The sequence below is a fragment of the Ochotona princeps genome, chromosome 17, assembly GCF_030435755.1.
Source record: "Ochotona princeps isolate mOchPri1 chromosome 17, mOchPri1.hap1, whole genome shotgun sequence".
Lineage (NCBI taxonomy): Eukaryota > Metazoa > Chordata > Mammalia > Lagomorpha > Ochotonidae > Ochotona > Ochotona princeps.
This window is the reverse complement of record NC_080848.1, coordinates 36,192,077-36,218,993: the sequence shown is the minus strand read 5'-3', so window position 1 is coordinate 36,218,993 and position 26,917 is coordinate 36,192,077. Positions and strand designations below refer to the sequence as shown.

Genomic DNA, 26,917 nt, shown 5'->3' with positions numbered 1-26,917 from the left:
TCCTGCGAACCCCCCACAGTCACCCGCCTTAGTTATTGTGGCGTCCTGAGCTATTTGGAGGTCATATGACAGCTGTTGGACGCCATGAGCCCAGGGCTCCAAGGGCTCTCACTGCAGCTGCCACTCTCTTCCAAGGCCCCGTCAGCTGCTGGGCACGGGTGACCCTGAGCAGGCTGCAGCTGTGCACTGCCCTCCAGGATAGACCTTGAATAAAGATGACTTTTGAGACAAAGGAAGAGGGTTCAGTTCCTGGATGGACAGATGGGTCTGGAAGTGTGTAGTTAGCACAAGGCGGTGGGTATGCCCAGGAACCTGACCAGGTCACAAAACAGATTCATTCCTCTGTGCCCAGAGGGTGCCTGTGCCAGCTACCCCAACACCAGCCACCACTTCTTGGATGGTTTCATTGGTCAGGCACCACAACCTCCTCCTGGTGTGTGGAGAGCCCTGCAGGGTCAGCCCGCAATAGCAGAGGAAGAGTCTGAGACATGTGGGACTGGGGTGTTTGAGCTATATAAGAATGATGTACAAAGCTCTTGAAGGAGTATCTGCACATAGTAGGTGCAGGGCAAGTGCTGCTAGTTATTGGCACTGCCGTCATCCTCGGATGGGGGCATGGAAGGGGATTCAGCAGGGAGGGCCAGCCGCTGGCTCCACAGTGCCCTGGCGTGCCTGTGAGAGCACTTGGCCTAAGGGGTGGAGGAAGAGGCGCTCTGAAGCCCTCCCACCCTCCCACCAACCCCCTCCAGCAGAGCCACCCGAAACACAATGTCTGGACTGAGGGCCGGGCCTCAGCTCCACCCTGAGATTGGGGCAGTCTCTGTGTAGCAGTCACGTGTGCCACTCTGTGAGTAGCTCCCCACAGTCCCTGCAGTCATGAACAATCAGCCTCCACACAGCCCAAAACCCTTGGTGCCTGGACCAAGATCATGGTGAGGAGTGAGCACTCTGTGAGTGGCAGATCACTGCCTGGCCAGCCACAACCTGGACACCAGGTTGACCTAATGTCCCTCAGGCAGTGTGGGTTGACTTTGCAGAAAACCCTGCCCTGCCATTTGCCAGCCTGGTCTTCCCAGTGGCTGTCCCTGGAGACGGTCCCTGGCAGCGTGTGAGGGGAGGTTTGGCAGCAGGTGGGTGGCTCCAAGTGCCCGCAGGCCCACATACGGAGAGCCCAGCTGAGCCAGGAGCCCCACTCAGGGCAGAATAGAGCTCTGGTCCCTCCAGGGCGTAACCCTATGTGGGGTGCAGCTGCCACCTCTCCTGCCCATCATGTCTGGACACCCTGGGAGCTCAGAGGGCTCTAAACGCTGCAGAGGTTTGCGGGAGGAATGCTGACTAGAGCCTGGCTGGAGAAAGGCAGCTGCAGTGGGCGCCCCCTGGTGGCCAGCCCTGCTCTCTGCCGCTGGTGGGAGTGCGGGTGAAGGTGAACCATGGCCGAAAGGCCCGAGGAGCTCCCTGACCACTGCTGTCTTCAGAATGGGCAGGCTCCGGGACTGATAAACAGAACCAAGGGATGACAGCAAGAGCGAGGCCCATGCAGACAGGCAGGCAGGCAGTCCGAGTCAGGCCTGGGCCTGATACTGTCTTTTTTTGTGTGTGTGTGACCCGGGCTGTGTTTGGGCTGTAAAGGAGAAGGCAGTTTCTTGCCACCATAACGCAGTGCCAGCCAGTGACTCTGGGGTGCCTCAGGGGCCCTGGATGATGTCTCACATCCCCATCTCACAGTCCCAAGCTAAGCCTGGGGATAAACAGCAGGTGGCGCCTGTACCCGATGATACACTCAAATATATTCTCTGGAATTGGGAAAAGGTAGGCTCTTAGAGCTGTGTGTTGTCTGGCAGGTGATAGGAGAGGCCCCATCTCCCTCCCTACTTCTGTTTCTGGTGGGCAGGGGTGCAGGGGCTGGTGCTAACATCTCCCCATGTCTTTGTGACCACAGCCCGAAGGCAGCTCCAAGGACAGCAGAGGCCCATCTAAGAGTCCTCAGCCCCCCATCAGCCCAGTGCCCTCCACAACTCCCCAGAAAACTACGAGTCCCATGCCCACCCCTGCCATGAACGGCCTGGGGGCTGCCTCGGCAGAGGGCCCAGGCGAGGAGGCCCAGGGCCTGTCCCGGAAGCGGGTGGCGAATGCAGTGAGGAAGGTGGTGAGCAAGGTGCTGCCAGGCGAGGAGCCCAGTAGTGCCAAGGAGCCTCCAGGCAGGGGGCTCAAGTCCCCCGAGCACCCGGCTCGAGGCAAGAAAGGAGAGAAGACAACCCCTGGTGCCAAGCCGCCGCCGCCCCCTCCCCCGCCTCCTCCCCCTGTTCCGCCCAAGTCTGAAGCCAAGAAGGAGGCAGCCAAGGATGAGCTGTCAGTGGGCCTGCGGAGCCTGATGTCTCGGGGCAAAGGCAAGGAACACAAACCCCGCAGCAAGCCATCTCCTGGGAAGGGCGAGAAGCCTTCCAGCCAGGAGCCGCCGGCCTCCCCAGCCAAACCAGGCTCCCCTGCCCCACCAGCAGACTTGCCTGACCCCAAGTCCAGCCTCCCCGGAGAGCCGAAGTCCAAGTCACCGACCCCTGGTGTCCGGCAGGAGGTACTCGAGTGTGTCACTAACCTCACACCTGCTTCACCACATCCCAGCAGATCCCGCCTGACTCCAGAGGCTGGCCCAGGGCCAGGTGGCAGTGGCCCCAGGCTGCATGGCTATCCTCACCTGAGCATCAGGCCCCATGGTGGCCTGGGCACTGCTAACCAGCATGCTACTGGGTCGCGATGCTACACTGTGAGCTTCTGGGATCTGGTCTCTGGCCACACAGTGCCAGCTGGAGGCCCCGGACCCCAAGCTGAGGGTCAGGACTTGAGCAGGTCCGGGCCGGGGCAGAATGACAATGTTGGCTGCCATTGCATGGCCTGGGTCTGCGTCTCCAGCAGGGTCTTCCTCCGCGCTCTGCTCAGAAGTCCTTGGAAGGGAGAGAATGTTGTACTGGATAGTCCCACAGGGTACATAGCAGCTCTCGGAACAAACACTTTCACGTCTCTTAAACAAAACCTGCATGAGAACAGGAGAAAAATAGCTTTTGCCACCTAAATAGTTCACAAAAATCCTCTGTTTGGGGGCTACTCTGGAGACTGTAAAGTTGTACCTGGGGGTAGCACTGGGTGTGACAAGTCCCTGCGAAGATGGGAATCCCCTTGCCTAATGCTGCAAGCCCAGCTGTCCAGCAGCTAGCTCCTGAGTTCCCCAGCTTGTGGAATTAGTCTTGGGCATGGTTCCCTTGGGCACTGCAGCACTTGGAAGCCATATGCGGCTTCCCTCAGTCCTTCTGGCTCAGAGGGCACTAGAGAAATAGTCCTTCCTGGCATGCTGGCAGTTGCCCAGGGCACTTTGGCCCCCTGGAAATGCTACAGGTAGTGGGAATGTTACCATTCTGTCCCCTGGCTGGCTGGCTGCCAGCCCCTCTGTCTCCCTGTGCCTCCTCCTCTTGCTGGAATTGGGGAATGAGTCATGCCTTGAGCTGGAACCCAAGCTACTGGTCACCTGAGCCCAAGGCAGGGGCAAGAAAGGTTAAGTGGGATCACCGGGCCCCTCAAGGCAGTCAGGACTCCCAGGTGTCCATTCCTTCTCCCTGTCTGCTGGTTTAGAAACCCCAGGTGCCGCCTGGCTTGGCTCCTCAGCACTGCTCTACTCCCGCATTGGGTCGCTGTATCCTCCTGGGCTGCTGTCTCAATGTGCTGAGCGTCCACTGTTCCCTGGGCTGGGGCTGATAACGGTTTGACCTTTAGGCGGAAGCTGCCCCTGAGGTCCTGCTGACCCCTGCCGAGGAGGCACACCAGCGGCTTGAGAGGATCTTCACAGCTTCTGTAATGCCACCTTTGTCATTCATGTGTGTGTGTCTGTCTGGTCCCTGGCCTTCCTCTCTGGAGGCTGGTGATCGGGCTGTGTGTGCGTATAGGAGTGGCCAGCAGTGGGAGGGAGGTTTGTGGTGATCCATGGGCCCCCACTTGGGCTGTGTCAGCAGAGGGTCATCCCTCAGAAAGCCCCCCAGCTCAATGCACAGGGGATGGCCCCTCTTCAGCCTCCTTCTCTGGCCTTGTTCTCATAACTCCAAGCCATGTCTTAGTGCCCGTGCCTGGTGGGTGGTAAGGCAGGAAGCTGATGATGCCCAAGTTCGATGCCCAGGCTCTCAAGGCCCAGGTGGGACCTGTTAACTCCTTGTCCATTTCTGACATCTGGATCCCCCTCTGCCTGGCAGAGGCCTTGGGCAGGTGGCAGGTGGCTCCAGATTGGGCCCAGATGGGTGATATCCCTGAAGACTCTGGGGTCAGGATACCTCCTGGGGGTGGTGCAGGGTGAGGTGGAGGTTTGAGGAAGGGGTCCTGCACTTGGGCTGATGGTGCCCTTGGGCTGTAAGAGTTGTGGGGGTGATATCTAAAAGGCTGCCATGACACGGAGTGGCACCATTGGGCACGTGCTTGGTGGCCGGGGACAGCTCCGTGCTGATGTTTGGTGACTGGGAGGGAGCTAAACTGGGAAGTGCCCTGGTGCTAAGGCAGAGGGTTCCTGAGGGACCAGGCTGCGGGTGTGGTAAGCTGGCCTGATGGGCAGATAGAAGGGAAGCCTGGTTGAGCATAGACAGAATGGCCTGCTCAGGAGAACCTGGCTCGACGCAGAAGGGCAGACTCCTGCCCTGGCTGGAGCGAATGCCTTCAGAAGCACATCTTGCATGAGGTCAGGTGCGCACAAGGGCCTCTCCTTGATGTGATGCAGCCCTGCTGCCCGGACCAGCTGCCAGTCCTGGCACCAAGCACCCTGGCCACGGACAGCGCTGGCTCCTCGGCGGAGAGGGCTGTTTGGCTGAAGGGAACATGGTGGTCTGCTTGTCTTCACCCCTCTTCCTTCTCTCTTTCTCTCTCTCTCTGTCTTTTTGCTGCTGTTAGCTGGACTCTGAGGCTGCCCCTCCTGCCCACAGCCAGGTAGGGTGCTCCTGCCCCACCCCGGAGCCTTCTGCTTCTTCCAGTGACCACCCAGCACCCCCGGGCTGTACCTGGGCCGGCATCTGCACCCGGGCCTCATGCTGGAGAGTAAGGCCTCCTTCCTCTTCAGGGACCCCCTGAGGAGGCCATATCTAAGCGTCACTGCTCCTGTGGCCTCTGTGTACCTGATTCTCAGCTACTGGAGCTCAGGAGAGTTCTGGTTGTTTCTTCTTTTGGGAAAACCCAATAAACTGGATCCTCTGCCTCCTCCCCAGCCCAGGCTTAAAGATGTTTTAGTCTCTGTCTCCACCTCCTGGCCACTGTGAGAAAACCGTGTTCATTGTCAGTTGTGGGTCGTGGTCCTGGGATGTCATTATTATGCATCAGGTTGTGCCTGATCCAAAGGTTATACGTGCCTTAAAAAAAGGGAAGTGTGGTTACAACTTTTAAAATGAAGCTTCGTATCTTTGACTACAAAATGTTCCCCTTTAACAAACAGAATGTTGACAGCCCCCTAGTGACCGTGCAGCTGCACACTGAGTTCCTGGCCTGTGATGGCGGGAGGGTCCCCAGGTGCTGGTGTAGCTACCCCCCCATGTGGGCAGGGCAGCCCCAGCCCAAGAGGTCAGAGTCCAACCTGGGATTGGGACCATGACCTCAGTTTCCTCCAACTCCAAGAAATGGGGCAGAGAACACCCTTCTTGTTGTGTTTTCTTGCCCCATCCCTCACCCACGGGTCACCATCACAGAACAGTGTCTAGGCCTTGGCCTTGACCTTGACCAAGGAGAGGATATGTGGGATGAGGGATTCTTGGGGTCTTAATCTCCTAGCTGAGACCCTCCAAGAGTGTGGGGGATTGCTCCTGGCCACCATTGAGCCATTGATTACTTTCTGCTCAAACAAAAGGGGCTGATGGGCTGTGTATGGCAGACCACCTCCTGCTGTGCACCCCCACCTGAGCTGTGTCTCTCTCCAGCTCAGGTGTCCCACTTACAGGGGTACCCTGTCAGCCCCCCAGCCTGGCAGTGCCTGTGAATGCTCAACTCTAATCAGGGACCACCTTCCAAGCACATCCATGCAGTATCAGGTCCCTCTGCGTGAGACAACAGTGCCATCCTGCCCTCATCTTGGCTATGCTGCCTCGTGCCCTTGCGTGGCATTGCCGTGTCTACTAGTTCTGTGTGATGGTCACCTCCTGGCCGGGAGTGGGGGACAGTCTTGGAGGAGGATTTGGGAGCCCCATGTATGCTCCTGGGCAGGTGAAAGCCGGGGTTGAGGCCAGTGCTCAGGGCTGGCCTATTGTTCTGTGTTACCAGGGAGTCACCTGCCCCCTGGGGTCTATGGAATGACCCTTTCTTCACTTTGCTGACCGGATCCCATTATTTGTAATAAGGGGGCAGACCCAGTCACTGAGGCTTGGGATCTGGACTGAGCTTGACAGGGAGGAAGGTGGTGGAAGCAGAGCCTTTTGGGGGCCCTCTCCCTTCTGGGCTCCTGTTCCCTGTTTCGGGGGTCCTGTTCCATAGGGCTCCTAAAGAACCACCATTGCCTCCTGGCTTCCCTGACACCTCTAATGTCCCCACATTCTGTGCCTGCCACAGAGCTGTCCCCTTCGCCGTCCCCTCTCTGCTGCTATCTTGATTGTCCCATCTTCCACAGCAGGGTCTCACTCTGTGTGTCTGTGTGTGTGTGTGTGTGTCTCCCTCCACCGGCAGGCAAAGACGGAAGAGCAGATTGCAGCCGAGGAGGCCTGGTGTGAGACAGAGAAGGTGTGGCTGGCCCATAAGGACGGCTTCTCCCTGGGTGAGTCTCCGGGCCAGTGTCTACTTCCTGGGATTCTGGTCTCGGTGACTGTGGCCTTCTGGGTCGGGTCAGGGCTGGGAGTGTGGGGAGGCGAGCAGGAAGAGACCTACGGTGTGGCCAAGAGGAGGCCTGCACCCAGCTGTGGGTCCCTGCTCTGCAGCCACTCAGCTCAGATCAGAGGAACTCAGCCTGCCTGAGGGGAAGGTGCGCGTGAAGCTAGACCATGACGGAACAGTCCTGGACGTGGATGAAGATGACATAGAGAAGGTTCGCGGGAGGCTGTTGGAGGGTGCTGGAGGTGGGCTGGACTGGGCTCTGCTGCCCCTGGCAGTGGAGATGAGGTTCTGCGTCGCCATCACCCACCCACCGGTCCTGTCACACAGGCAAATGCTCCCTCCTGCGACCGGCTGGAGGACCTGGCCTCATTGGTGTACCTCAATGAGTCCAGCGTCCTGCACACCCTGCGCCAGCGCTATGGCGCCAGCCTGCAGCATACCTATGCTGGGCCCAGCCTGCTGGTCCTCAGCCCCCGCGGGGCCCCCGCTGTGTACTCCGAGAAGGTAGGGTCCCCACTCCTGCAGACCCCATCCACCCACCCTCCTTGGGTTCTGCTGGGCTCCTGGCTACTTTCGTGTTTGACCCTAGACAGAGGGTCACTTCTGGAGAGAGAGGATGGAAGGGCCTCCCCACTTTTGATGGAGCCCAGGAGTGGGCGAGTGCCTATGTTTGCAGGGGGGTCCCAGCCTCCATGTTCCCAAGCAGTCTTGGGATACAGCTGCAGGTGCACGTGGGCTTTGGGCTGAGAGGGACTGCTTGAGAGCCTCCCTATTCCGTCTCCCTCCCCTGCACAAAGGTGATGCACATGTTCAAGGGGTGTCGGCGAGAGGACACGGCACCCCACATCTACGCCGTGGCCCAGACTGCATACAGGACGATGCTGATGAGCCGACAGGATCAGTCCATCATCCTGCTGGGCAGCAGTGGCAGTGGCAAGACCACCAACTGCCAGCACCTGGTGCAGTACCTGGCCACCATCGCGGGCAGTGGGAGCAAGGTGTTTTCTGGTAAGGCAGAGACAACTGAGAAGACTGCACATGGATGAGAAGGGAGTGGGGAGGCGGGACACTCCTGGGCACCAGCTCCTTCTCTGCCTGGCCCCTCCGTCCCCTGGCCACCCTTCTGTCTCCGGGCAGACCTGGTCTGAGTTGCTCTCAGCTTTCCATCCCTGGGCTGCACTGACCCCCAGCCTGTGTCCTGCAGTGGAGAAGTGGCAGGCTCTGTTCACACTCCTGGAAGCCTTCGGGAACAGCCCCTCTGTCATGAACAGCAATGCCACGCGCTTCTCCCAGATCCTCTCCCTGGATTTTGACCAAGCTGGCCAGGTGGCCTCGGCCTCCATCCAGGTGAGGAGATGCCACCCAGGCTTCAGGCTGCTCACCCCTGGGAGACAGACTGGGTTCCGCTGGGCTCCTGGCTACTTTCTGCTGTTCTGTCCCCAACACCAGGCTTCCAAACTGAGGTGGGCATTGCACCACACAGAGCCTTCGCCACTCTGCTCCACACCTCCTGGAGGGACCCTGGCCTGGCCTGGCTCTGCCAAGCCCAACCCCATGCTCACTGCTGGGGTCCCAGCAGTACCCACTTTCTGAGACCCATGCTCAGAAAGACTCATGTCTCTTGGGGGCTAACACCCAGCAGAGGATTAGCTTGTCTGTGAAGTCAGGCCTAGGATAGAGTCCTGAACTCACAGGCTACCATCTCCCAGGAAGGTTGTCCTCTGGGGTCTGGGCAGGTCTTCCAGGGACTCCTTCATGAGCTGGGCTCTTGTTTTTCCACCTTTCTTTGCCCTGTTTGGTGTTGGGTGGGTGACCAGACTCGCCCTGGGAACAGGGTCAGCCGCTGGCTCCCAGCCCTCAGTGCCACCACCATCCTCTCTCACTCTCCTACCTGTGCCACAGACGATGCTTCTGGAGAAGCTACGTGTGGCCCGACGCCCTGCCAGTGAGGCCACGTTCAATGTCTTCTACTACCTGCTGGCCTGTGCAGACAGCACACTCAGGTAAGCTAGGGCAGAGGAAACACTGAGGAACCTGACCACACACTTGTGTCTTGGACTGCTTGTTTGCGTCTGAGCTCTGCCCTGGGGATGACGAAGCAAAGGATTTGGAGCCGCTGTCCCAGAGCTTCCTGGCTCCAGGTTCCAGGGCCTTGCCACTGTGCATGAGGAGCACAGGGACTCCTGGGTGCTCCCAAGGCACCGGTGGGATCATTGTGTCCCATGGAGCTGGGTGTCAGAGGAGAGCCCTCAAGGGGTGTGGCTGCTCTCCGACTTGCCCACATTCACACAGCCTGTGCAGGGCAGATTCTACACCAGGGCCCGAAACTCAGGGTTTCGTCTATCCTTCCTGCCCGCTGTGGGCTGCCCCCACCATACTGTCCTCTCTGGACCCAACATCTGTGTACCCTGGAAATGATAAAAGCTGAGCAAGGCTGAGCAACCCCAGGTGCCATGTCTCCTGCTCTTGCAGCAACTGCCCCCCACTTCAGGCAGGTGCCCTGCCCTAACCAGGGCTCTAGCTGGCCTCTCCCCAGGGCATCTCTGGAAACCTCTCCTAAGGAGGCTGGCACTCTGACTGGGCAGCCAAGCCAGTTAGCAAGGGTGACAGCAGCTGGCCTGACAATCAGAGGTGATGAGCCAGTGGTGTTCAGGGTTCAGAAGCTGAGCCTCCCATTTCCAGCCTGAAGAAGAACTGGCTTATGGTCCCAGCCTGTGCTGACACTTCGTTTATACCCCTAGGACAGAGCTCCACCTGAACCACCTGGCAGAGAACAACGTGTTTGGGATTGTACCCCTGGCCAAGGTGAGGCAACTGGGGAGACAGGCCTGGTCCCAGGCGTTGGACACAGAAGACACCTCTGTTGTTCTGGGGTGGCCAGTGGATGGCTGTACCCAAGCCAGGCCTTCCCCAGGGTCCTGCAGCACGAGGGGAGGTCTACTGGGAGAGACAGCCCTTGCGAGGTGTGGAGCCCATGTCTCCAACTGTCCCTGCAGCCAGAGGAGAAGCAGAAGGCTGCACAGCAGTTCAGTAAGCTGCAGACAGCCATGAAGGTGCTGGGCATCTCGGCCGACGAACAGAAGGCCTGCTGGCTCATCCTGGCTGCCATCTACCACCTGGGAGCTGCTGGCGCCACCAAAGGTCAGCTGCCTGGCAGCCTGGCTGGGCCAGACGCCCCTGTTCTGCCTGTGTTCCCACCTGACCCCACCTGCCACAGCCTTGGGGTTTCCTGGGTTGGAGCAAAAAGCTGAGGAAACGACGCTGCCCATAGTGGCCTGAGCTGGCAGGGACCGGTTACCCTGGGAGAAGCAGAGAGGGTGGGGACCACCAAGGTGAGAGGAGGGAGGTGGGCTCCCTCGAGGCACCCCTGCAGTGACCTGACTTCTCATTCCCTTCCTGACAGAGGAGCCTGAGGAGCACACGGGTAACTGACTGTAGCCCGCCGGGGCTGTAGGGACTGCCTGACCCTGTCTTGGTGCTTGCTTTGGGCTCTCTTTGGAGGGGGTGCTGGGGGCTTTTTCTGTCCTAGCTGAGGGGACTGATCTGGGGAGAAGCTCAGGTCTGAAGGTGCAAGGGGAGCCTGTGGTCCATGAGGCTTCTTTCAAGGGCCTGGCAATAGCTGCTGCTTCTCCTACATGCTTTGCACCTGGGGCCTGGAGCCGGTCGGGGTAGCCTCCATGGGGCCTAGGTGAAGTGGGGGTGCCTGTCTCCTGGAATTTTCTGAGGCCTGTTTGTCCCAGAGTCATCTTTCCTGTTCACTGGGATCCATCACTGCTTGTCCTCTTGCATTCCGGGTTGAAGACCACTAGAGGGCAGCAGGCACCATGAAATGAATGGACGCTGCTGGGGCTTGGCTCGCACTTTGAATGGCAGGACCTTGGAAGAATCCTGTGGTCTCCCCACTCCCCCACCCTGTCCTGCTGTAGCCATGCAGCTTGCACTAGCTTGCGGTGGTTTGAGCACTTCTTCACCCCTTTCTCCTGCCGTTTAGGGAAAGGAGTGCTGGCTCTCCATGGCACCCTGGGCTTTGGTTTTCTCTCTCTGGGCTGCAAAGGGGCTGGGCCACTGAATCCTGGTGGTGGTGCATCGAGGTTAGGATGCCAGCAGGTGGCATTCCTAGCAAGCAACCTTACAGAAGTATCCCCAGGTTGTAGGGGAGGCGGGCAGGTGGTGTGTGGCTGAGTCCTGAGGGAGAGCCTTGGATGGACTCTGAGGAGACGACAACCTGGGTGTCCCCTCACCCTCCTCAGCTCCTCAGGTGGACACGGACCCTGCTGCTGAGCACGGTCACGGCCTCAGAGCTTCCTGTGTTTTCCAGGACTCTGTGTGTGTGAGAGAGACAGAGAGACAGAATGAATATTACGGTGTCTTTGTGCCCTCTGCATGTGTCACTGCAGTAATATCCAGCCCTTTGAAACTTTATGCTTCTGTGTGCATATCTGTGTGAGTGTGTCTGTGTGGGGTTAGGTGTTTGTGTGTCTAACAGTGGATCTGAATGGTTTTATGTGTGTGTGTGAATGTCTGTAGGTGTGGGTGTCTGTGTGTGAGAGTGTGGGTCTGAGTGTGTATATGGGAACATTGAGGGGTCTGAGTGGTTAATGTGCACACCCGCGTGTGTGGTTGTATGTGTCTGTGTCTCTAGGTGCGTATCTTTCTATGCATCCCCAGGTCTGAATGTGGCCTCATTTTCCTGCCCGCTAATCCTCACAAGCCCCAGCCTCCTCCTGTCCTCTCCTGGGTCCGTGACCCGTTAGATCCGTGACCCGTTAGGTCCGTTTGCTAACACACTGTTTTCCTTTGCATGCTGCATGCTGGTCCTTTGCCTTACAGAAGCCACTGAAGGTAAACCATTGTTTCTTGTTAGCCTTCCCTAATTGCTGTGATTAGATACATGTCTGCTGCTTCACGTAGCTCTGTGTGGGCTGCACCCTATCCCCTGTGGCTTTTTTGCCTCCCCACTCTTGGACCTATGTGGGTGTTTGTGGTCTGCCCTAGCATACGAGAATAAGAGGGAGGGTTCTCACATGTCCCAGAAAGGGAAGGGAGGTGCCGGAATGATACCCCCTGCCCCAGGCAGCCGCATCTGGGTGTGCGAGCTGCCTCAGCCTCTGACTTTGTCCTTCCCCTCCCTAGTTGAACGCTCTGGAGAAGGGATTCTTGCAGCTGAGTGCCCTCTGGTGGCAGCATGTGGAATTACTGCTTTCCTCTCCCACTCTGCCTAGGGATCCAGGAAGTGCTCGCTGATGGTGGCTGGCTGTCCCTGTCAGCTCGAAGTCCCCAGGGCTGGTTTTTCCCTCCAGGAGATGCCCGATGCCCAGTCCTGTGGGAATGAGGGAGCACAAGGGCTTGGTGGCCATCAGGGTCCCTAAGGAGAAAGACCCAGGATGCCAGATCCTTTTCCCCCCACCCACAGCCGGACGCAAACAGTTTGCTCGCCATGAGTGGGCCCAGAAGGCCGCATATCTGCTGGGCTGCGGCCTGGAGGAGCTGTCCTCAGCCATCTTCAAGCACCAACACAAGGGCAGCAGCCTGCAGCGTTCCACCTCGTTCCGCCAGGGCCCAGAGGAGAGCAGCCTGGGAGACGGCACAGGTACCCTGAACCCCTTGTGGGTAGACATGATTGGCAGGCTCCCCGCTCCCCTTGGGCTCACTGCCATCCCTTGGAGGTGGGGAAACTGCCAGAGTTAATGAGGGGTGCTTCTGCCCATGGGAGAGGGCAGACCCCACCTTGGGGCCCTGGATAGGAAGTGGAGAATTCCTGGGCACAGGGTGCTAGAGCGAGTCCCCTTCCCCCACAGGCTCCAAGCTGAGTGCACTGGAGTGCTTGGAGGGCATGGCATCCGGCCTCTACAGTGAGCTCTTCACCCTCCTCGTCTCCCTGGTGAACAGGTGTGTGCCAGACAGGGCCCCAGCAGAGGAGGGGTCGGGCCGGTTGCATCCTGCCTGCAGCATCGGACTCACTTGTCCTTATGGTCAGGCACCCGCACGGGCTGGGGATTTGGCTTGGGGTGTTTTAGGGTTGCCTGGGTAGCAGTGACCACTGGCCAGCTGTGACCCCAGCTGTCTCCACAAAGGGCCCTCAAGTCCAGCCAGCACTCACTGTGCTCTGTAATGATCGTGGACACACCAGGATTCCAGAACCCCGAGCAGGGGGGCTCAGCCCGGGGAGCCTGCTTTGAGGAACTGTGTCACAACTATGCCCAGGACCGGCTACATGGGCTTTTCCACGAGCGCACCTTCGTTCAGGAGCTGGAGAGATATAAAGAGGTAGGTCTTGTCCCAGACCCCGCAAGGAGGCCCCCCTCATCTCACTGCTGCTCACTGCCCACTCCCCGATCCATCTTCTACCCCAGCCTGTGATCTCTGGGTGCAAGTCCTCATTCCCCCCGCCCCCGCCTTGGACCTGGCCTCTGGCCTTTATGGGATGTTTACTCTCAGGGAAGCTGGGCATGCATTTGGAGTCCCCTCTCTCAAGGCACCCATGGGCTCTGCAAGGCCAGCACGCAGCTCCTGCCTGATGTGTGCCACAGCCTGTGTTTACCGCTCCCTCCCTCCCTCCTTTCCCCTACATCAGAGGGTGTCTTCAGGAGGAGGAGGAGCTAGGAATGCTGCCTGCCCAGGGAGGGCATTGGAGAGGAGCCAGCCCACTGTCGTTACATGTTCTCCAGTAACTGTAACACTGGCCATAGGCTGGCTGCACTACCAACCATCTGATGCAAGTGACAGGACCATAGGGTGGGCACTGGATCTGAGACAAGCTACCTGAACGCAGCCTGCAGCATGTATCTGAGGTGCCAGAGCACCTCCCCAGGCTCAGCCCAGGCTCCTGGGCCTGCTCACTGGGTGCACCCTTGCACATAGCCCCAAGCTCAGCACTGCTCTGCCTGTCTCCCTCCCTAGGAGAACATCGAGGTGGCGTTTGATGACCCGGAGCCGACCATGGACGACGCAGTGGCTGTTGTGGACCAGGCCTCCCATCAGTCCCTGGTAGGCAGGTCAATGGACTCAGTTCCTCTTGTCTCTCATTCCCGCCACCCTGCCCCTAAGAGAGCCTCTCCCCTGCCCAAGCCATTACCAGAGATGAGGGAGGGCCCGGTGGCCAGCAGGGCCTGGTAATGCTCATGTCCATCTGGGAGAGTGCCACAGAAGCCCTGCCCACAGTGTTACAGCTGAGCAGGAAGGCGTACCTCCTTTCTTACCCCTGTTCTGGACCTGTCTGAGACCTCGGGGTTCTGTCAGTGAGGAGGACCTGAATCCTGAGGACATAACTATCCCCTCCTCCCAGTCCCATGAGGGGCAGGGATACAGCCTGGGGAGACGGGCAAGGAGGCAGCGTCTCACTCTGTGGGATGTGCCAAATTGTCATGCAACCTGGTGGGTGGGCATAGATGGAAACCCATACCCTTCAACTTGGGGGGTCAGCTTTGTCACCCTGGGTATGAGTGTCCTGAGCATCCTGGTACCCTGGGGGCCTGGCCACCTTGGGGAAAACATACAGGCACTGCCTGGGAGTTATGGCTGCTCTCCTCCCTCCTCTGCTTGGATGCCTGCCTCCCTCCTGCTCATTCCCACATGGGAACTCGCTTGGCCAACACTAAATGGCAGGGCTCTGAGGACAGCAAGAGTTCCCTGGCGACAAAGGTTTAATGTGCCTAAGTGGCATGTCTCGCCAGAGAGGCTGGGTTTGCTTTCTTTGACACTGATTACCTATGGTGGCCTCCGTCAAAGCAGGGGATGTCAGTACACAGGACTCCTGGCAGCAGTGGGCTGGATGGTGTGTTTGCATGAGGCTTGGTCACTCCCTCTCTTTGTGGGTCTCCCTTGTTTGTGGGCCTTGGGTTCAGGCAGCTGCACCTCTGAAGAAGGGACCTCCGTGAGCCTGCCTGCCGAGTCCCCTCTGCCAGCTTTGCCACTCAGTCCTGCCCTTAGCTCTCCCTGGTCACCATGCTGACCACCTGGGAGAGCTGGCCCAGGCAGCTGGGGCCATAGAAAAGCATACTTAAAATTTTCTCATCTCCTTTCTTGGTGTCTGTAAAGGCCAGGTCAAAAGAGGGCAGGCAGGGGGCAGTGGGTTAAGCAACAAACTGTGGCACCGGCATCCCACACGGGCACCAGTTCATGTCCCAGCGGCTCCATTTCTGATCCATCTCCCTGTTAATGGCTTGGGGAAATCAGCAAAGGATGTTACAAGTCCTTGGGACACTACACCCACATGGAAGACCTGGAGGAAGCTCCTGGCTTGAGCCAGGCCCCTCCCCTAGCTGGCTATCTGGAGAGTGAACCAGTGGATGGAAGATCTATCTCCTCCCATTCCCTGTAACTCTGCCTTTCAAATAAATAAGTAACATCTTAAAAAGAACAAAGAACTGGGATGGGGGCATTCCATCCTTGCTGCCGAGGCGCCGTGGGAGTCCCACAGCATGGGCACCTTCAGGCCAGGCATAGCCATAGGCCTGGTGTGCTTGGCCTTCACAGAGTATTGGAAACCAGAATCCAAGATTTTCGCCTTCTCTGGAAAACTCAGGACCTGGGAGCAGGAACAGTGCTTTTCAAGGACAACGCTGGTGGCCACTGAGTGGTGCTTGTTCCTTTAGGAGAAGACACTCATTCTCCAGGTGCCTGAGCTCTGCCCATTTTGGCTTCCACCACCTGTGAAACCACCCATCTTATGCTTTTGGTCCCTGAGCTCGTGTCCTGCAAGGGTCTTACCTGCAGTGACCCGGGGCCTCCTGCGCTCCCCCCTCACAGAGAATCCTGTTAGTCCCATGGATGTTGACACTCCCTGGGAGCTTCCATGATGCCACGCTCCTGCTCAGGGCCCCGCAGAGTTTGTCCCTTTTTTCCTTAGAATTTTTTTTTATTTGTTTAAAATAAAATAAATGGACAGGGCCTGGCGACGTGGCCTAGCAGCTTAAGTCCTCGCCTTGAACGCCCTGGGATCCCATATGGGGGCCGGTTCTAATCCCGGCTGCTTGTGGCCTGGGAAAGCAGTCAAGGACGGCCCAAGGCTTTGGGACCCTGCACCCGTGTGGGAGACCCGGAAGAGGTTCCTGGTTCCCGGCTTCAGTTTGGCTCAGCACCGACCGTTGCACTCACTTGGAGAGTGAAACATCGGACGGAAGATTTTCCTCTCTGTCTCTCCTCCTCTCTGTATATCTGACTTTGTAATAAAATAAATAATTTTTTTTTTAAAAAATAAATGGACAGAGAGGGAGAAAGACAGAGAGATCTTCCATCTGTTGGTTCATTCCTCAAATGCCCATAACTAAGTCATCTCAGGAAGCCTGTGTTTCTGTTGGTCTCACTCTCACCTCGAGTCTCTTCCCAGTCACTGCCACCTCCCTGCTCCAGGGTGTCAGCAGTGAATGAGTGGCCAGGGTGTGTGTGTGTGTCCTGTTGATGGCACCTGGGACCTCATCTGGCTGCTTTCCTGTGGCTCCATGTGATAAGCTGGGATTTCCTGCCTTCTCCGCAGGTACGCTCACTGGCTCGCACGGACGAGGCTAGGGGCCTGCTGTGGCTGCTGGAAGAGGAGGCACTGGTGCCAGGGGCCACGGAAGACACCCTCCTGGAGCGCCTCTTCTCCTATTATGGACCCCAGGAAGGCGACAAGAAAGGTGGGAGGCATGCGTGGAGAGGGGGCCCTGTCAGGGTCTGACGGATGCCAATGGGGACATCCCTGTGCCCTGATAATCAATCAATCAATATCTTGCTTCTCCCACCCTCAGGCCAAAGTCCCCTTCTGCGCAGCAACAAACCACACCATTTCCTCTTGGGCCATGGCCGTGGCACAAACTGGGTGGAGTACAACGTGGCTGGCTGGCTGGGCTACACCAAGCAGAACCCGGCCACCCAGAATGCCCCCCGGCTCCTGCAGGACTCCCAAAAGTGAGAGCCCCACTCCCCTCACAACCACCTTCAGGGTTCTCTGTCCTGGAAAGTTGTCTCCAAGGCCCCTCTTACAAGAGAAACAGCTAGAGGGAAGAGAGAAACCCAAGGCCAGAAGGCCTTGAAGGGTGCGTGGGTGGCTCATAGAGTAGAAATGGGGGACAGGGGTGGCTGGAGGGGCCTGGAGTTTTTCCTTTGAATAGTGCCCCACATTCTGCAAGCAAGGCAGCAGCAGTCTTTAAGGCCCCTCAGTGACATAAACCATCATTCATTCGTTTATTCGGTTGATGACTGAGACTTCTGGAAGTTTGGCAGACAACACTGAACAACGCAAAAGCCCTTTTTCTCTGCTCCCTTCCCTACGCATCCTCTCTGCCCTGACAGGAAGCTCATCAGCAGCCTGTTCCTGGGCCGGGCGGGCAGCGCCAGCGTACTGTCAGGTTCCATCGCAGGGCTGGAAGGCGGCTCACAGCTGGCACTGCGCCGGGCCACCAGTGTGCGCAAGACCTTCACCACAGGCATGGCCGCAATCAAGAAGAAATCCCTGTGCATTCAGATCAAACTGCAGGTGGTGAGTAAACTAGCTCTGGCCCCTGTTGTCCCTGTAGGGCAGGCAGGCAAAAAAGTACGCGGGCTGGGTGGCACAGACATACTCAGCTCATCCATGCCCACCTTGACTCCATGCTGCAGCCTGGCAGCAGCCAGCTAGGTCTGGCAGGGGCAGAGATGTCCAGGCTCATGCATCCTGGCCAGTGGTGGAGACACCTGCTGTCCTGTGAGGAGGGGAGATGCCCCAGCCTGCACAGCCCACTGAGGACAGGCCCCGCCCCCTTGGCAGGACGCCCTCATTGATACCATCAAGAAGTCCAAGATGCATTTCGTGCACTGCTTCCTGCCCGTGGCTGAGGGCTGGGCTGGGGAGCCCCGGTCAGCCTCATCCCGCCGTGTCAGCAGCAGCAGTGAGCTGGATCTGCCCCCGGGAGACCCCTGTGAAGCTGGGCCTCTGCAGCTCGACGTGCCGCTGCTGCGGGCCCAGCTCCGTGGCTCCCGTCTCCTTGACGCCATGCGCATGTACCGCCAAGGTGAGGCTGCCTTCCCTCTGAGCCTGGCTTCTTGTCCCAGAGGGCACTGTGGGGCTGCTGGAGTGGTGCTTGGTCCTCTTCCTGTTGCTCCTGTCTTTTCCGGGGCTCTCTTCCCACAACTGTCAGCCCACAGCCCATCCTTTTCTCCGTTGCTTTCCACGCTGCGGCCACCTTCTAACCAACCCCTCCAACACCTCACCACACATCGTCTGACCTCAGCTCTGCCCCAAGCAGCAGCAGACCCCAGAGCTACCTGCCCAGTGAACATGAGGTGCTAAATTTCTCCCAAATGCTTAAGCTCCCCAAGAAAGGTTGGTTACACAGACCTATCTCTTGTGGACCCTTCTGTGGGAGGGAACCCGGAGGAGGACATGAAGGTCATTACTGTACTGCAACCCTTTGTCACACACGTCAGGCACGATTGATTCTAAACTTTCCCTGTCCGTAACTCATTCCACACTCATCGTCTCCTGTGCCAGGCCCCCATTATCCTGCCCTGATGAGGAGACCAAGGCCCCAACACATTAAGGCATTAACCTAAGGTCACACAACTCACACGTAGCATTGTGGGATTCAGCTCAGGCAGGCTGGCCCCAGAGCAGGCCTGTCCTGTGAGGCTTTGTTTGCCCTGGGACTGAGTTGCTGGGCACTTGCTCTTTTGTCCTCAGTAGAGAAGCAAGCAGGCACCCACCCACCCCCAGCCAGATCCCCCAGAGTCAGCCTAAGCCAGGAAACGGGTTCCCTGTCCTGCTCTAAGTAAATCATCGATCTGTCCCCACGTTGGGATATGGAGTTGGTGTTTATTATTTCAAAACCAGACTGTTACCACTCTGAACCAAAATCAATGTGCTTTACTCAAACAAGCAGATCGATGAGGCTGCCGGTGGCCGCCCCTCCCCCTGCACCCAGCCACCATCGATAGCGCTGATGATTAATTAAGATGCCAGGCGTCCGGACCTGCTATCCTGGCCCATCAATTTAATTGCAATTCAGATACAATCAATAGCTCACTTTGTCTTGGCCTCTCAGCAGCCCCCGCCTCCTGTCTCAATTATCAGGCACATGCATCAGCCTCGTCTCCCACTTGGAGGCTTTCCCACATCTGGGAGCCAGCCCCTCACCCCGGCCAGCTGATGGAAGCGCCGGGACCTGGAGTTCAGTTCCACCTCTAGCTGCAGCCTTTGTAGCCCTGGGCAGGCCAGCCACTCTGCCTCACAGGCCTGGGTTTCTGTGTCTCAAAGAGGACTTGGGTCTGACCTAAGAGTCCCTTTCTGGTTTGAAATTCAGTTTGAAATAGCAATGGTGCTGTGAGTCTCACGCCATGGGCAGCAGTGAGATCTCTGGGACTTGGGTCGCCTCCTGCTCCCAACCGTACTGTCACCCTGACACTGGGCCCAGTCACTCTTAGGGAATGTTAATCTACACAAGCTTCTTGGTTGTCTGGCCTCAGGCTCTAGGTCAAGGTGGCCCAGGGAGGGGAGCCCTGAGTCCTACTTCTGTGGACAGCTCCCTAAGTACCCACCAGGCGAGCTGAGCTGGATCTTCCATTCACCTTCCCACTTGATCCCCTCGGGTTCGTGCAAGAGGAAACCAAGACCCACAGAGGCTGAGCTGGAGGCCCAAGGCCACAGCATCCTGAGAGACAGCGCATGCAGGCTAGACCTCACTCCTTCTGGGTTCTTTCAGAGCCACTGAACTGGGGGCTGGACAGCACTTAGAGACCACCCAGAATCCCCACAGCCTGCCCTCCCTGCCTTTTGCACAAAGAGGCACCTGTCCCACCATGGAGGACCCTCCTTGTCCCTCAGCCTCCTCCTGCTCAGCTCTCCTCACATCCCCCCATCCCCACAGTCTCCTCCCCACCCACTGTCCAGCATACCTGTGGGTGGCAGGTGTGAGAGGAGCAGATGGGGAGTTGTCCCCAATGACTCTGGCCGCTCTTCCCAGGTTACCCTGACCACATGGTGTTTTCTGAGTTCCGCCGTCGCTTTGATGTCCTGGCCCCGCACCTCACCAAGAAACATGGCCGTAACTACATCGTGGTGGATGAACGGCGGGTAGGTGTGGATCTATAGTGTGCCCCCCCTCCACTGCCCCTCCCAAACTGCTCCCATCAGCTGCCCTTCCCCAGAGAAAGTGGGCTGGCCTCACTTAGGCTCCCAGTTTGAGGTGCCCAAGGTTGGTATAGGGACACCAGCAATGGCCCTGTGGAGGATGAACCCAAGGGAATGGATCACGGGACTAGAGGACAGGGGTAGGATGGTTTCCCATCACAGGAAACTGTCATGGCTGGGACAAGATACCTTCCTTGATGCCAGGTCAAGTGCAATGTTCCCTGGCCCCTTGGCTGCTAAGCTGCAGAGGGGGTACCTCTGTGCATCCCAGGCTATGCCCTTTATCCCAGAAGCATCTGCCCAGGCAGCTAAAGGGACTCTTGAGTGGAGCCTATTCTCCCCTGAGCACCACAGCCAGCAACCAACCTGGTGCCCCTCAGCCCTGCAGAGGTTCCTCTACAAGGGTAGTTCCTCTGCAAGACAGTACAGGAAGCCTCCCCCGCCCCCCGTCCAGCCTTTCTCCATTTGCCCCAGAAGTCCTAGGCCTACCCCTCTGAGACTTGCAGAGACCCACTGTCCACCGACAGACCCACTACAGGTATGGGGGCTGACGACCCATCTCACACCTGCTTCTCACTGACCCACGACCTCCTTCCAGCCTCCTATTCTGGGCTGTACCCAGCACCTTGCCTTTGACGTCCCAGGCTGTGGTATGGCCTTCCCTCACCACAGCCTAGTGCCCGGAAGTCTTGTTGCCCTTCTCCCAGGACACCTGTTTGCTCTGCTCTGTCCTGTCCCTTAGATTCATCTCCTTGTCCAGCCCTACAGTTGCTTGGACTCCATTACCCACATCCTTGTGCTTCCCTGCACAGCCACCATTTGCCCCCAACCCTGCAGGACCTGCCTTTGGGGTCCCCACTCCTCCTCTTGGCTTTCCCAGGGCTTGGAGTGGGTGGAGATTGTGTACCTTGAGTTCCTGCAGGCCCTTGGCTCTCAACCTTAGGCAGGCCCAGGAGGTAGCCCAGCAAGGTTGCTGTGGCCTTTTTCCCTTGTGGACACTCCATTCTACCTCTTTCTCCTGAGTCGCCCCCACTGTGGTGATCCTGTCTTCTTTCCAGCAGGTGCCTTTGCCCCCAGAGTCAGATAAAAGGAGGCTTTACCTTCTGCCTTCTTCAGACAGCCTGCTCCTGAGCTGCTTTCTCTTTTCGGCTTCCACTCGCCCCCTCCCCCTCTGTCTCTCCCAGAGGCCCCCAACTCTGCTCTCTCTCCAAGGGGACAGTCTCCAACCCAGCTCTCTGAGAGAGGGCAGCCGTGTGGTGCCACCTCTGCTGCCGGGGACCCTGATGTGTCCCCAGCCCCCTGGCAGTTATCCATTCCTCCACCAGAGCTGCCTGGGGCTGGCTGCCTGACCCCTGAACCTGCCCGTGCCGCTGGCCGCGTGCACTTCTCCATTGTCACCTGCAGTCTTGGCACCACATGCCTTTGCTGCACCCCCTTTTTCTCGGCACATTCCCCGCACAGCCTCTCCATGTTCCTCTCCCTCCTCCCTCCTCTGAGCCCTTCCAGCACTCGCCCCTCAAGTCAAGGCCTCCCTCTTCAGTACACTGTCCCTGGCCAAATGTGTTTCCTGTTCTGCCTCTTCCCACACAGCCTCATTCACACCCATCACTTCAATTACCACATATATATCGACGGCTCCCAATCAATACCTCTGCCGGCTTCTCTCTGAGCTTCACGTACACGTTCCATCAGCCGCTACCAGGCCTTTCGCGCTGGGTGGAGGAGGCACCTCATTTTCAGCAGGTGCCGACAGATATAGCGCAGGCTGTCTTTTCTCTCCTGCTTCTCACCTTTTCCATTCACCCTAAGGTAGGGGTCACCTTGGTCCATTCACCCCTAAGGTAGGGGTCTCCAGGTGGCCCTGGGTTCCTCCTCCTTTGGCATTACCTCCCCTTTCTGGTCCAACTCCAGCTTCTCTGATGTAACTGCCTGCAGGGTCGCTCCGTGTCTTCCACCCGTTTGCCAATGGGATTACAGAATGCCAGTCTGGTCACATCTTTGCCCGAGAGAAGCCTGCAGGGCTCCCGGAGCATAGTGGCTCTGCCTGCCTCTCTAGTTTCACCTGAACCCTCCCTGACCCCTGCCTGCAGTTAAGGGTGGCCTGCTGCATGTCTCCTCCGTTCCTCCTGCTCCTTTGCCCCCAGGCCTCTGCTCATGTTGGCCCCTGGGCCTGGAATGCTCTTTCCCTACTTTGTCTAGCTAAACATTCAGTACAAACAGCATCACCTTCAGGGGGCCTCCCAGGGTTCCCATGGCTGACAGAGGCGCCTCCTCCTCACCAACTTCTGCTCTCCAACCAGACAGCTCATTCCTCTGGTGGTTACCCCTATGTCCCAAGTCTGGCACAGTGCCTGACACCACAGAACCCAGCAGGAGGGCTCATGGAATAGACAACAGATGCTGTGGGAGGAGGAGGGGAGGGATAAGGGGAAAGGAGGAACCCCTGTGGGCTCTCTGACAGAAGTCTCTCCTCCACAGGCCGTGGAGGAGCTGCTGGAGTCCTTGGACCTGGAGAAGAGCAGCTGCTGCCCAGGGCTTAGCCGGGTAAGCCACCCCACCAGGCACAGCCAGGCCTGCCCTCCCTGACCGCCCCTTGATCGGAGTCTTGAGCCCCACTTCTCCCTCTACCCTCCACTCAAGCTGCGCACTCCAGGCCAGAGGCCAGGGAGGCAGATGTTCTGGCTCAGGGCAGGCAGAGGGGGGCAGTAAATGTGACTCACCCACTCTGAATTACTGGCTCCTGTGCCATGAATGCCCTCTGTAATGTTAGGAATGGGTATGTGTGTGTTGGAAGGTGGCCTTGAACTTGGCCTGAATCTTGGCGTGGGGAGTGGGAAGGAGCAGAGAGGCCATCCGTAAAAAGGGCAGAGCACCCGTGCGAGTTGCCTGAAGCGGCCAGGTTCCCAGAGGAGCACGCAGGACTTAGCTATGCAGGCTCTGCTGCCATTACCTGCCCAGGCCAGACTCCTCACCTGAACGTGCTGATGGAAAGGCAGGCCTACCTCTGCCTGGATGTCAGCAGGAACTTTCCGCCCCCCAGGCAGGGAGCCTTGCGTGGAGTGTGGGCCTCTCCCCATGGAACTGGGACCCCTGCACAAGTAGCTTCCTGCATGTGTGCTCTGAGGTTGGGGGTGGGAGGGAGAGCAGTGGGGCACCAGAGATACAGGGATCTGGACCTGGCCACCCAGCAGCAGAAAGGCAAGACTCGGTCTCGGCCCCATGGGGTATGTGAGGTGGAAGCCAGTTCTTGTCAAACAGGCTCGAAGGTTACTAAGCCTTCCCCGTGCTCTGTGTCCATCCTGCCTGAGGAGTCATGGCTTGTGCTTTCCCATTGTGTCTACCCCTCTGAGTCCGGCTTCTGCCCTCCCCCAAACCCCTCCCCCCCAGTGAGCTCAGCGTCTGCTGGCCGACTGGCTTCCTCACTGGAACTGCCTGCAATCAAGGATTTCTTTCCATTCACACTTGACTTCAGCAAGATGGGCTGCTGCTGGCTGGCACTGGGGGTGGCATCTCATCCAAGCCTGAGCCCAGCTTCTCGGGCACAACTTGAACAGGACAGGGCCTGTTTGGGCTGTTCCTCTCCCCAGCTACCATCGCAGCTCCTCTGTGTCCTGCGTCATCCAAGAGCCCCAGGGCTTCCTGGTGTCCCAGGTGCAAAGCCAGATGCTTGCTACTCACATCTGGTCAGGGGAAGAAAACACAGGCTTTTGGGTTTGCACCAGCTGGTGAGCAAGGAGGGCTCCTGTGTCCATCACCTTGCCTCAGCATGGGGAGGGGCCTTTATCAGAGACCACAGGTTCTTTATTTTTTTTTTATGACCACAGGATCTTGAAGGTGCAGGAAAGGACTCTGGGGGTGGGGTGGGGTGTGGGCTTATGGACCTGTGACTTTGTAAATGAGTTTAGAGTGAAGGAGATGGCTCTGGGAGACTGCTCTTAGTCCTATGTGGGTCCGGCACAGAGTCAGCAGGTTAGCCTCAGGGAGTGTGAATGGGCCCATGGCATGGCTTTCTCAGCAGAAAGCTTAATTCCTCTCCTCATGTCTGCCTTTAAAGGGGCCTCTGAGACCATTTGCCTTGCCTGCTTCTCTTGGCATTCACACCTTTTCGACACCAGGTGCCAGGTAGAGGTTTGCATATACCCAAGCATGCCTTTACATGTCTCCCAGGACACCAGATTATTCCCTGGCTGGCTGCCCCCAGCCCCTCACTGTTCTTCTGTGAGCAGGGAACCTTGACTTGACGCCACCCTAGGGCAGCGAGAGTAGTGAGGAAAGGCTGGGTGTGGGGGCGCTCAGCTGCTGGACACTCAGCTGCCAGCTCTCTCACCCCCCAAACCTGTATGACGGGTCACCTTCCGTGCCAACTCCGCCCACCTCACTGACTTCATGACAAGCTGAAACCTGGGTGGGTGGAGGTGGAGTGCTTGGGACCTGAGAGAGGAGCCTGCCTGACATGAAGCTGAGCACAGGTGAGGATCCGAAGAGCAGAAGCCCCCTACCACCACTGCTGCCATTTGTCCCACTCTTCACCTACAGTGACTCCCTCTTGCTTCCAGCTGGCTGGACAGTGGGTGGGCCCTAAGTGGGGTGTGGCACAGGGCATGGCCATGCTGTTGCAATCCTCAGGGGAAGAAACCGTGGCTGCCCTGGCCAAAGGGGGTCCTCCCCTGCCCCAGGGGTCTCTCCTTCGTCTCTCTTCTCTCCTCTGGCCTAGAAGTTAGATTTCCCAGCCTGCTCCTCCCATCCCAGCCTCCCTCTGGTTTAGCCTTCCCAGGGCCTCTTTTCACTCCACCCTCCTTTCCTGGACAAGTGGATTTTCAGGCTCTTGCCAAGCCCACGGGCACACTCTCCAACCTGCCTGCTCCTCCAGCTCCTCACCTTCCCTCAGCAGAACCATCCACGGTCCAGACTCCGGCCTTCACCCAACTGCTTCCCTGCAGGTGTTCTTCCGGGCAGGCACATTGGCGCGGCTGGAAGAGCAGCGGGATGAACAGACCAGTAGGCATCTGACCCTGTTTCAGGCAGCCTGCAGGGGCTACCTTGCCCGCCAGCACTTCAAGAAGAGAAAGGTGCTCTAAAGACTGCCCTACCCTGGCCCAGCCTAGCTGGGCTCTCCCGCAAGTACAGGGCAGGGAGGCTGAGCTTGGGGCGCTGGGTTATTACCACCTGGGGAGAAGAGGTGGGCAGTCTTGGAATGCCACGCCCTGGCCAGGGCAGGGAGCAAGCAGCTCCCGGAGGCTAGTGTATGCAGCACAGGGCCCTTTGGCCTGGTGGGAGGGCTGGGTGGAGGGGTTGGGGAGCAGGGCCCAGACTAAGGTGGGCTCTGCACCATAGGCTGCTCCATGAAGATTAAGGAGCTGTGTCAGCGACTCCTTTTCTTATTAGCAAGTCCATAAACCAGCCAGTATTGCCGCCTCTTGTGTTTCAGCAAGATTAGGTTTTATAGCACAGCTAGGCCAGGGTGCTGGAAATAATCAGGCAGCAAATAAAGCAGATGAGATTATCCCTAATGACGGTGGGGCGGTGAGTGCCCAGGGCTGTGCCCCCCACCCTGAGAGGGAAATGGGGGCTGGGGTGGGGAAGTGTTTGGGGACCATATAAGCAACCCCCCCAACGGCCATGCTGGTGGCACGAGGGGTGGGAATCCTTGCCAGGCTCAGCTGGGACAGCTGAGAGCCCTGCCTTCCACCCTGCCCCTCCCACCAACTGCAGATCCAGGACTTGGCCATCCGCTGTGTGCAGAAGAACATCAAGAAGAACAGGGGAGTGAAGGACTGGCCCTGGTGGAAGCTCTTCACCACCGTGCGGCCGCTCATCGAAGTGCAGCTGTCGGAGGAGCAGATCCGGAGCAAGGACGTAAGGAATATCTTGGTTCCCAGGCACGCCTGGGTTTAGTCCAGAGAGTGGGAGTTCTTGAGCCCTGCCCATCAGACAAGGGTCCCTCGGGGGTGCTGGCACCCCGGAGGATACAATTTAGGACTTCCTCAGGGTCTGGGGACAGGAGTCCTGGGCAGCAGCTACTCTTCTACTGGGGCTTGCCTCTCAGTTGATGTCCTGACCAGCTTTGTACCAGAGGGTGGAGACCTAGATCCCTGACTCCTTGAAGTACCCCTGGCCACTTTCCCTCCTTACTCCCCCAGGAGGAGATCCAGCAGCTGAGGGGCAAGCTTGAGAAGGTGGAGAAGGAGCGGAATGAGCTGCGGCTCAACAGTGACCGGCTAGAGACCCGGGTGAGTGGCCACTGCCACCAGGCAGATGGACCCACCATCATTGTGACCCGCCCCGACCCTGCCCAGGGATTCTGGCTATGCAAGGCAGGTGCTGCAGCTGGAGGTATGTCCCTCCCCCAAACCCCAGATCTCAGAGCTGACATCGGAGCTGACAGATGAACGGAACACTGGGGAGTCCACCTCCCAACTGCTGGACGCTGAGACTGCTGAGAGGCTCCGAGCGGAGAAGGAGATGAAAGAACTGCAGGTGAGTGCGGGGCCGGGCTGAGGACAGTGGCTGTGACTGCATCCCCCAAAGACACTTGGCAGCTTCACTACTAGCCCCGCTTCCCAGGGAAAGGGGGGCCCTGTGCCTGGGTGGTTCTGAGTAAGAGTGGAATAGCCTTCTCCTCATCCTCACCCCTTTAGGGCCAGTACGATGCCCTGAAAAAGCAGATGGAGGTGATGGAAATGGAGGTGATGGAGGCCCGGCTCATCCGGGCAGCCGAGCTCAACGGTGAGGTAGACGACGACGACACTGGTGAGTCTGAGGCAGGAGGAACTCGGCAATGGCCTGAGCTGAAGTCTAGCTCAGGCCCTCATGACCTGCTCCACACCTGCCTCCCCTTCCCGGGAGGACCATTCTAAGATGAACAACGTGCAAGGAACAAATGAGAAAGAAGAGGCACCAGGAAATGCACGGAGTTATCATCAGAAGGATAATGTGTGGGGTCAGGGTCCTGGCTTGGTAGTACCTGGGAAGAATAAGGACCCCCAATAGTCTTCTTCCCAGCCATCTACCCAGGGACCT

General features: G+C 58.2%; 1 protein-coding gene across 8 annotated transcripts in view; it reads left to right on the top strand.

Annotated features, from left to right (window-relative positions):
• Positions 1-26,917, top strand: part of MYO18A (myosin XVIIIA) — a 94,046-nt gene that overhangs the window by 45,541 nt on the left and 21,588 nt on the right. For 4 of the 8 annotated variants that reach the window (XM_058676712.1, XM_058676710.1, XM_058676708.1 and 1 more), the window contains 24 exons: positions 6,670-6,757; positions 6,918-7,024; positions 7,141-7,317; positions 7,611-7,821; positions 8,018-8,160; positions 8,716-8,816; positions 9,555-9,618; positions 9,810-9,954; positions 11,644-11,655; positions 12,227-12,403; positions 12,612-12,702; positions 12,888-13,080; positions 13,714-13,800; positions 16,289-16,430; positions 16,542-16,701; positions 17,086-17,272; positions 17,540-17,783; positions 19,731-19,840; positions 22,376-22,441; positions 24,838-24,966; positions 25,610-25,753; positions 26,038-26,127; positions 26,255-26,374; positions 26,536-26,647. In XM_058676712.1, coding sequence (XP_058532695.1) covers positions 6,670-6,757; positions 6,918-7,024; positions 7,141-7,317; positions 7,611-7,821; positions 8,018-8,160; positions 8,716-8,816; positions 9,555-9,618; positions 9,810-9,954; positions 11,644-11,655; positions 12,227-12,403; positions 12,612-12,702; positions 12,888-13,080; positions 13,714-13,800; positions 16,289-16,430; positions 16,542-16,701; positions 17,086-17,272; positions 17,540-17,783; positions 19,731-19,840; positions 22,376-22,441; positions 24,838-24,966; positions 25,610-25,753; positions 26,038-26,127; positions 26,255-26,374; positions 26,536-26,647 — 3,100 coding nt within the window. Of the gene's footprint in view, positions 1-4,917; positions 4,954-5,042; positions 5,062-6,669; positions 6,758-6,917; positions 7,025-7,140; positions 7,318-7,610; positions 7,822-8,017; positions 8,161-8,715; positions 8,817-9,554; positions 9,619-9,809; positions 9,955-11,643; positions 11,656-12,226; positions 12,404-12,611; positions 12,703-12,887; positions 13,081-13,713; positions 13,801-16,288; positions 16,431-16,541; positions 16,702-17,085; positions 17,273-17,539; positions 17,784-19,730; positions 19,841-22,375; positions 22,442-24,837; positions 24,967-25,609; positions 25,754-26,037; positions 26,128-26,254; positions 26,375-26,535; positions 26,648-26,917 lie in introns of those variants that run through there. The other 4 variants (XM_058676711.1, XM_058676707.1, XM_058676713.1 and 1 more) reach the window with 2 other exon arrangements.